General features: G+C 35.6%; 1 protein-coding gene across 1 annotated transcript; it reads left to right on the top strand.

Moving 5' to 3' along the window:
- The first annotated feature begins 2,551 nt into the window (after positions 1 to 2,551).
- Positions 2,552 to 6,068, top strand: LOC145768551 (uncharacterized). Its single transcript, XM_082580071.1, has 4 exons — positions 2,552 to 2,726; positions 3,280 to 3,328; positions 4,130 to 4,236; positions 5,736 to 6,068. Exons 1-4 carry the CDS (start codon positions 2,568 to 2,570, stop codon positions 5,847 to 5,849), a joined length of 429 nt encoding a protein of 142 aa, XP_082436197.1. The 5' UTR covers positions 2,552 to 2,567; the 3' UTR covers positions 5,850 to 6,068.
- Positions 6,069 to 10,382: the final 4,314 nt, after the last annotated feature.

The following is a 10,382-nucleotide window of genomic DNA, read 5'->3' as shown; positions in this document are numbered from 1 at the left end:
CGATAAATTTGATTTATAAAAATTGAATTACATGTAGCCTAAATTATTATTTTTTTATATTGTAGCGAAGTTACACAATAAGATACAAATTGAAAATGTTCGGGCCGATTTTCGAAATTTCTTTATCATGCAACACAAAAGCCTAAAAGACCATACACAACTTAGTCAAAAAATAAGTTATTAAAACTCTTTTGTGTTTATAAAAAGAATAATTGAAATTTAACTTCAAGTTTAACTCAAAGCTTGTTACTTTACATCTACAGACTCCTGGTTTTTAATAAATGATTTTGGTCAAATATAAAGTGTGCGTCTTCAACTAGAAGGCAGTGTAGTCGATTAGTCGTGTAGGCAATTGAGCCACGAAAAGGGATAAAATCTGTCTAAATTCTCTGGGATCAAGCACCCAATCCTCTACCAACCTGTAGCGCACCCAGCATGGGGCTAAGGGGGCTCAAGCCCCCCCAAACCGGCCACCAAAAATGAAGTTTTTGTATGTTCCCCATTTATAACTTACCTTTTTCTTACAGGTTAGATATGAATAAGACACAACAATACAACAGGGCTGAGCATTCTAACAATATATTTTACATATTTACAAATAGTTTTAACAGTCGGACGTTTTCGGCTTAACTTAAGCCCTCATCAGGAACTTAAAAATATTTATAAAAATGCAATAAATTTTAACTTCTTGAAGGTAAAATTAGCCTACATTAGGAAAAAGCAACTACAGTACATGAATAACTACAAAAAAAAATTGCACCACAGGGAACGTGATACCTACACTCTACAGTAGGCTACATCAAGTAGCCTAAATGTTGAAAAGAATAGACGCGCCTCCGGCAAATAAGTTAATCGTTTGTTTAAATTTGGGTTGTAGCATTTGATTAAGCTTGTCTGCTTTCTGAATTTTGGTGCCTTTGTGTAAAAATTTGAATTGAGTCAGCAGAGAATTTTCGATCTGTACAAAAAGAACACTCCATGATATGGTCTTTGATGGCACTTTTAAAGTTCAGATGCTCTCGTGATTAAATGTCTGATGGACACCGATGTAGGCTACCGTACGTCAATGCCGAATCACACGGACATGTAAAACTGTATACGAAATTTGAGCAGAGAGACGAAAACATCTGGGACTTTAGTTGAAAATACGAACTAATTTTGAATGTTTTGGAAGTAGGAAAAACGTCCACATCAAATTTACTGTTTACAAAATTAATGTTTTGTTTCGAACTGTTTTCGTGCAAGTTGTTGTTTTCGCACTTGTTTGTGTTGGCAAACATAAAGCTAATTTTATTTTGTCACAGCCTACATGAGGAAAAAGTCGAGATCTATAGAAGATTGCGAGAGTAGACGTAGGAATGAGGATGCTGAAGATGCTAGTAGTATGGGGTTCACTAGGCCAATTTGTAATCTGATTGAGAGAACAAATCCTGATGAAGGCTATCGCCAACCGGTGGGTTGTGAGCCGTGAGTGCCTTTAAATAATCAAATGGGATGGGCTTTGGCCTATTGTCACTGTCACTATTGTCGCAAATCACTCGGCCGACATTTCTGAATTAGCCCCCCCCTAAATTTTTTTCTGGGTGCGCTACTGTACCAAACTATTTACATATTAATTAACCTCAACCTTTTTTGATATTGCGAGAAGAAGGTATTTCATAGCTCGAAGCTGTAGTTTTTTGCATCTGACGTTTTTCAGAAGCTTGTCAGAATAAAATAAATCTACTGTAAATGAGGTATTTATAGATAGAAGGAAAGCAGAAAACAGAAAGTAACTCTAAACGAACTAATACGATTTGGCTAGTTTCTTTTGGGAATATAAATGTCAGTATAATTATAGGACTAATGCAGCTTATATTTCTTCGTATTGCAGGATATATTACTATCGTTAGATTTACATTTTTTAGTTTTCGATTATTTCTTTTCATCTACTCGCCTTTGGCATCTCATATTTTCTTTGTTTACATGAGATTTTATTAAAAGTGATTTTGGAAGCATAGGCCTATCACTGTTGTTTGGGTTAAAATGAACCTACAAATATTTTATATTTGGCTAGTTCACGCCAAGTTGAAAAAAGCAGTTTTTCCAACGTTATTGAACACAAACAAATCATTTTTTTCTAAACACAAGCGCATTCGTTCATTAATAAAATTCATAAATACATAATAAGCTTTATGGTAGAAGTTTCTTTGCCAAAGGTTTTCAATAAATTATAAATGAGTTGCAAAGTCGGATTATTACTCTATTGCAGCAAACTGTGAGTTTTTCTGCAATTTCAGTGAAAAAAAGAAATGTAAAACAGTTTTATAAATACAAAACAAGAAAATCAGTTACCTGGAAAAGTTTAGAATATTGTACACTGTAAGTGTCTTGCTGTATTATAAATTTCAGATTTTTTAAAATTTGCAGAAAAAAAAGGTATTTTTTGTGTTTATGTACAGCATAATACTTCAGGTTTATGTAAAGCATAGGCCTAATAATAAAAATTGCTTAGAGAGTCACGGCAGCAATTTTTAACTAGTCATTTTTGCATAGATTTATAAGATTTCATCTTTTCTTTGCAAAAAATGGTTAAGTCTTTGTTTTATGTGTTTGCACTTTTTCTTTTGATTCTTCCATACAACGTCATCAATGCCATTGAAGCTAACAATGACGACAACACTGATGACTTTGTCGAAAAAGCTATCAACATTCTTCGACAAAGATTGAATGGAGTTGCAATGAAGGTAAAATAAAGATCTGAGAATGTTTAACGTGTATTTAGTATAAATTTATGTGGGAAAACACAAGACTATTGTTATTTTTTACGGTTAGATTTAATTTTGTGCATTTTAAAAGATTTAAATAATTTAAGATTTACAAGGTTTCAGACCAATAATTGCTGTTAAAATATGTTGTGTCGCTTGAGCTTTGCGCTTTTCACTTTCAAAGATTCACTTTAGGACGATTACACTCATTGTTACGAAAATTCAAAGATCTTTGAAAAATAATATTTACTGCTCAAAAGAATCTGATGCAAATTGTTTTATTTTTATAGTGCTTTGTAAGTTAAAAAGGTTTGAGAACCACTGCTACACTAGGTAATATAAGGTATAACTCAAAATACAAAAAACACGAATAGGCTACATACGTTTGTTAGAAGGTTTTTATTATTATTATTTTTTAAATAATTGACAGTTACATACTTACATCTTGTTATGAGCGAAAGCTTGAAAAAAGCCATTTTATTATATTTGGCATCGTGTAGTTTGAAATACATTATTATTATTTGTATAACAGGATGATGGGTATCTATCAGCTGACATCAAATCGAGAAAGAGCGAAAAGGGTAACTTGTGATGAAATCAATGACGTTTTAAAATCTTGTTCGGTCTGTTAAACAAATCGTTTAAAGCATTTTTTTGTGGGTTGTTGACTTTAAATAAAACTTGTTTCACAAGATTGAATCCAGTGGCAATCGACTGCTAAAGTAGAAATGTGGTAGAAAAGTTTAACGTACTTTTTTGGTTGTATGGAACAAATATAACAAACATATACCGGAAAGAAGGGAGACAGAATGTACACTTATAAAGACTTCAACACTTTTAGAATTACGTTTATGTTATGTTATATCGCCTGCCCCGTTAGCTCAGTGGTTACGCGCCCGACTCAAGATCACGCGGCGCTGGTTTGGCTCTCGGGGTGTGCGCTTGAGCAATGCATTTCAGGACTGCTCTCAATACAGCGACAACTAGTGGATGGAATAATTTCCCAGCAACAACAATTCAACAATCGAAAAACTTCACTCTGTCAGTCTCGTTAACCACTCCTGCGTCAAAAACCTCGACAAGTATGTGAAACAACCAGGAATAACCTATCAAGGCTTTGTCAGTCCGAGGATAAAGATTCAAAACCAACCAACCCAGGGATTTATACAATGAATCCCTGAACCAATCATTGGTGTTTCACAATACTTTCAGTAACTTAGAAAACTTCAATGTATCAAGATAACAAAACTTCCCAAAAACTTTCATGGCGATTCTAAAGCACCAGTTTTTGCTTTGTTCTTACAGTTTCTAAAAATGCTTCTTAAAAGCAAATGAAGTGGAACAATTTAAAGTATTTGCTAAACATTAAATAATGATTATAGCCACAGATGACACAAGCGAACATTGGATGGATACTATCTTTCCGAAGAATAGCGTCCCGACTGACGTTGATAAACGTCGTTATCTTGTCACAGCTCAAAGAAAGCCAGTAAGTTGAGATTGATGGATATTTTTATTCTACCAGTATATTCTCTCACACGAAAGTCAATCGATGTGAAAGTGATTATTTGAACAGGGCGTTAAAGAATGTCTTCGCACCTTGAATATAAAACAGTGGTCAAAGAATGAAAGAGTGACTGCCAGGATTCAACGCAATTTCAAAAAACTTAAATTGTTGCAGGGGTTAAAGATTTTTTACGAATTAAAAAACAATCAAAAAGCATGATTTTACTTGTTTGAAATACATGACAATAATACTTCGTTTTTAAAGCATCAAGTTTAGCGTCACCAATTAAATGATAACACTGGTCTACAAAAAAAGAATTTTTTTTTGCTCCATGAACTTTGAAGACTGATTTAGAGTAACTTTGGGGTGCTGAATCCGAATCTGACCTCAGATTTATCCTATCACGTCAGGTTTGTGAAATATGATAACAACAAATTGCTACTTTCGTCAAAAGTGGAAGATTTGGCGTTGCGTTTACCACCAACATATGCAGTGCTGTAACGAAAGGGAAGTGTTAGACAGGCCAAAACAGCCTAAATATGGTTACTGAACAAGCATTGCCATAGGCTTGCTTAAATCTTTGTGGTTTCATGCAAAACATTGACGGGGGAGGGGGTCAGTTACACTTATAGCCTCCCTTTTAGCTTGTTATTACTGCCTTGTTAATAATGTTGCTTAGAAAACAAATTGGTATCAAAATTATAATTGGTAGGTGTATTTCAGCTACTTATGCACCACATGGCCTGGATTTCCGGATCTTGCACAATATGTATGTGCAAAAAACGCAACGTCAAATCTTCTACTTTTGACAAAAGTAACAATATGCTGTTATCATATCTCACAAACCTGACGTGATAGCATAAATCTGAGGTCATATTCGGATTCAGCACCCCAAAATTACTCTGAATCAGTCTTCAAAGTTCACAGAGCAAAAATCGTGTAGACCAGTGTAATTTGTTCTTATTTTTTATGACCTAGGCCTACGGCAGAACAGAAAACCTGTTTTTTTATAATTCTTCTTTACTTCTTCTTTAATAACTTTTTATAACTAAAAGACTTCTCCATGATGTAAGTTAAGTTTTTCACTGTTATTGGTTCGAAAACGTTCTGGGTCACTGATACGATATGACTTCATTAACTTTCCTTGGTCTTAGTTGCCACTTACTGAACTGAACTGAAAAGAATCAGCTTACTGTAGCCTACTTAGCTGCTACTCTGCAGGCTTGCAGCTTTTATGAAATTGTTTCTATGGTATAGGCTACCGCTAAGAGAAATTTTTGCGCTCCTTCTTTTCTTATATTGTATCTGTAAAGGTATAGCACTCGCACATTGCTAGTTGGTATAGCACTAGGCACATACAGTACAGTGGAATTTCATCAAATGTAGACCCCTAGAAAACCACACATCGCTCGTTGTAAGCCAATTTCAACATTAAGAATATTTTCTATATTTCTTAACATGTGATTATAAATTTCTTCCAGTGTTCTGCCAGAGACGTGTGCATGAAATCTAAAGGACGTCGAGTTTGGCAACACTGCGAGTGTGTTGATGGTTCCTCTTGCTTGAGAGTCGGACGAAGCTTCAGATGCATATAAGAGCAACCTCTTCTGTCTGCTCTTTACGAAACTTTATCATATAAAAGGAAATCTGTTGTTTCATATAAATGTTTTTCATCATGAAGTTTAAATGTTAAATATTTCAGTATTGAAAAAAATATTATTCTTTTGTGATGCGTTTGGAATAACTCATAATTTTCCAATTTGAAGTCCCCTTCATCTTCGTGTTGTTTCAATGAACTAATAACCACAGTTTTGTCGTTGCGTGGATGTGTTGTACATGATCAATAAATAGTTTCGTCAGATGGGAAAAATCATCTGCGTTATTTAGTTTTGTCAATCGTGCTAAGATTTTAATATTTCCAGAACCAAGATCGACTTAATCTTCTGTCGCTCGCATTATGTTTTTAATGATCTAAGACTCCGACTCACACAGCCTGCCATATGACAAAAAATCAAACTTTTCAGTATTTCTTAAACTAAAGTTTGTCACATAGGAAAGGCCGCTATGCCGTGGATGATAAGAATGCGTAAGCTTGTTATCAGCGAAGAGAACGTCTGTGAGTCATTACCGTATGAAATAAACAGTCATTACCGTATGAAATAAACAGTCCTTACCGTATGAAATAAATCAATTACTCCAGTGGGAAGGAAATATTGATGTGATTGATCGTTTACTCAACTGCATCACTGGCTCGTAGCAAAATTCTCCTTCCCCCTCGTGTCTATAAGGAGTTAAAACGGAAACCCATTCTCTCGAGGAGGGAAGGTTCAATTTCATCCAGCCCCGTTTCCGGAGTTTGGAACTAAGTATGAGAGTACAGTATAAAAGACGATGAAAATAACAGATAGATCAAAGGGGCAGTTAGGTTTGGGGCGGTAAACTACTAATCCCGTAACAAAAAAAATCGTTTTTTAATTGCTTTGCTTTGTTTCATACAAAATAAAAATAACTTTTCAGTAAAACTTTGGATAACCCGTTTCCAATGTTTTTGCTAGCCTCGGTTTGTGGTTTCAGTAATAACTTAGCCCTACGCCTGGAACACTTTTCTACAAAATGTTTATAAAGCAGAGTATTCTCCACTGTGCTTTCATGGCAAAATTTGTGTTTCTTCAAGGAGTTTTGATCATGTTTATAGAAAATCTGCTCTCACTTCTTTCTCAAATCGTTTGATTGTTTTTCTTAGAATTAATATAATATTGCCTGGTAGCTAGGTCATGAGATATGCTTGATAATGGGATGGCCGAAATGAAGGGCTCTACTCTTAAGCAACTTGGTTTGATGTTCGGAACAAAGGTCACCTCTAGTCAGAGTTATAGTGTTTGGGAGTAGTTGGTGCAGGAAAAGCAGCCATGATAAAAAAATACCTATCCTACGTAGATCAGTTCAGTTGTTTTTATTTCAGACCATCACAGAGAAAACAATACACGTCAACATAGCAGAGGTCTAAAAAAAGGTACAATGGTGTTCTTCATTTCGTGACGCTCGACAACCATGTAACCTACTAACTTGGTTTGAGGATTTAAATAAAAATAAAATAAAACTCTTTAACAATTCCAGCAATTAGTTTTGAATAAAAATTTTGATTATTTCTAAAGAAGCCAAGTTTGGAAACCTTAGTCCACAAGCATTTCCAGGTCTAGGCTTACAGTTATCTTTTTAGAGCATAGGCCTATACCACCGTTGAAAATATAATTGATTCATAAATTTAGAATTTTAATTTGGTAAAGTATTTTTTATTTATGGCTACATGATAAATAGACACATAGCTTACTGTTTTAAATTCTTGAAAATATGAGCCTGCATTATAAACCAAATTGTTCTCTTTTAGAATATAATTTTATCACGCACGACTAGATTCAAAATAACAAACCCAAAAACTCAGACAGCGTTACATGTCATGAAACTCTTAACACAATGATTGATTGACTGTGAGAATCTTATTTTCGGAGCACAAAGCTTCAAAGCTTTATCATAGCGGTTTCGCATCTTACAGAGGCTTTGAACCACTGACGCTGTCGTGGTCACCGAGATCGACAAAGTAGCCTATAAAGTTTCTGCTTGTTGCAGTTTGTAAAATATTCCATCGACTTGGTGATACTGTATTGAAAACTGTAGCCTACTTGAAATGCGTTGCTCAAGCGCATACCCAGAGATTCGAGTTTACGCCACTTGATCTTGCCGATGTTCGTTCATTAAGTTAAGAGTTTAGCTAACCGATCTATCTGGTAGGCCTATCCCACAGCGTACAAATTGTTTGCGCTTTCCAGCTAAGATACTAATGGGAAGAATAACGCTGCAGAGATTACATACTTTTAATAAATCGCTAACTGAATATAACAAACAGAAGGCTAGTATATAGGCTTTAATGTTTTCTAGTTTGGCCTATTAGGTTAGTCTCATTTAACCTTTTGTTTACGTACAAGTGCTTGTGTTATTTATGGTTTGATTAAGAATAAACAATGATGCATTTTCTTAGCAAGTCTTATCATGGATACTTAGCTGGTAATGCGTAGTCTTTAGGTTCACACATACAGCACTCATACATATAGAGCTGAGACGATTCGTTGAGCTTCGCACAAACAAACATTACAGATTCGCACAAAAATGAAGAATCAAATAAAACGTCAACGAAGCTATTGTAAATCTTTCATGGTTTCATATGATTTTGGCAGGGCGTTCCACTATGCAAGGATTACATTTTCAGCATGAGTTTTAACAGCAAGAAAGCCACAACCATCCACGTCGATTTTTATTTAAATTTTATAATCAGACCGCACCTATCCTAAACAGCCAAAGACTCATGCAGCCACTATTTGTACCAAAGTATAGAAACAAGTAAAATGATTTGCTAATATAATCAAAAGCACAATATTTTTATTACTTTATAAGCACCCAGTTACTTGCTGTAACAATGCACTACTATAGTCTTAGCTTTGTCAGACTTCTTTTTCCAAATAGCTGCAGTAGCCAGTGGCGTACGTGAGGAGAGGCGCATTGAGCCATACCCCCCTCCCCTTTAAAAACTGTTGATTGTTTTATCGTTGCTGTGGTTGTGTTGTGTAAGCATGTTATTGTTCAAGAGTGGTCTTGGGGTGGCAGAGCCGTATTAACCGTCCTTCGTAACCTACAGGGATAGAGGGGCACGGCCAGTAGCGTAGCCAGGAATTTTGAAAGGGGGGGGGTTTCGCCTAAGACGACACCCAGCGGCGGGGGGGTCTGGGGGCTTCCCCCAGAAAATTTTGAAAAATTACTTTGAATTTGGTGCATTCTGAGAGCATTTTCAACAAAAATGTGAGTATGAATATTACTGTAAAATGGTGCTGTCCAGTGGCATAGCAAAAGGATAAGATCATGTTTTCTTCGGCATTTTTCGGAAATAAAGCTATAAGTCTCTATGTTTTCTTGTTGCTAATTCCTGGCTGAGATGTTTGAATGTTTGGTATTGGCAAAACTCACTCTTTTAATACAGTTTTGTATAAAATTAGGCAATTTTTTTTTAGACTGAAAGCATCATTCTCAATATCGTGACGTCACACGCGTGCCAAAGGGGGGTTGTAACCCCACCCCCCCCCCCCCCTGGCTACGCCACTGGGCACGGCTGTTTAGGGCCCACTCCTTTCAGTTTGTGTAATGTTTCATCGTTGATCACTACACCTTAAATCACCCAATGATAGCATAAGACTTGTCCAAAATTAAATGCTATTGAAACGACAAAGATGTTCAATAGTGGCATTTAGAAGCGTTTAGGGATTATTCAGCGTATACTTTTGCATTCAAGATGATTTTTTAAATTTAAAAACTTATTAGGAGGAGGGTGGTCTTGCATACGGAAGGAAACTTCAACTCGCTAAATTTTTGTAGCTACCTTGTTGAAGTGGACTGTTTCGCATTCAACCCAGCGTCTCATTTTTTTCTCAAAACAAACGCTGCGTCATTCTTTTCCTTACTTTTTATGTTTTTTTTTTGGAATGTGGAACAACAAACTGGTATAAAGTAACACACGATCGACTAGATTGGCAAGAAAAGGGGAAGACCTTCTTTCAGCTGTGGGATACCACAGGCTGAAAATGATGACAACGAAAATATTTTAGTTATTTTAGTTAAACTCCATAGCCCTTTGCATTGTCATGTGTCAAGATAGAGTCCCAACAGATTGTGGTCAGTTTGATAGTTTTGATCCGAAGTCATAATTTATGGTTTGTAAAACATTTTAGGAACCTTTACTGAAAAGTCAAGACCGCCAGTGAATTTCGAAAGGAGGGGGGGGCGAGATGGTGCTCACACACCCCTGTAGGGTAGTTCTTATTTTTCGCTATATATGTTCAGAGTGCGATAATTTTTGTTTGAAGTACCGTAATAAATTGCATTCGATTTTCAAACTTTTGCAGAGAGGTTCTATTTATGCTTTAATCTGAAAACTTTGCTTGTTAATTGAGCTGTTACAGTTTTCACTTATCCGTTTAGGCCTACTATTATGCTTTTGATATTCACATATCTAATAATTCAATCCAAAAGTACAGTGACATACGCAAAGACCGTGAGAGTTTATATGTTACCAACAGATAGCC

This window comes from Aplidium turbinatum, chromosome 1 (genome assembly GCF_918807975.1).
Source record: "Aplidium turbinatum chromosome 1, kaAplTurb1.1, whole genome shotgun sequence".
In the NCBI taxonomy this organism is placed as follows: domain Eukaryota; kingdom Metazoa; phylum Chordata; class Ascidiacea; order Aplousobranchia; family Polyclinidae; genus Aplidium; species Aplidium turbinatum.
The sequence above is the reverse complement of the archived record's forward strand: the minus strand, read 5'-3'. Positions and strand labels throughout refer to the sequence as shown.

Bases quoted from the DNA above. Each gene is read 5' to 3' on its own strand.
- LOC145768551 (XM_082580071.1), top strand. From the start codon at position 2,568: ATGGTTAAGTCTTTGTTTTATGTGTTTGCACTTTTTCTTTTGATTCTT. The intron at 3,329-4,129 runs GTAACTTGTGAT...TAATGATTATAG, and splicing joins ATCGAGAAAGAGCGAAAAGG to CCACAGATGACACAAGCGAA. The intron at 4,237-5,735 runs GTAAGTTGAGAT...AATTTCTTCCAG, and splicing joins TCACAGCTCAAAGAAAGCCA to TGTTCTGCCAGAGACGTGTG.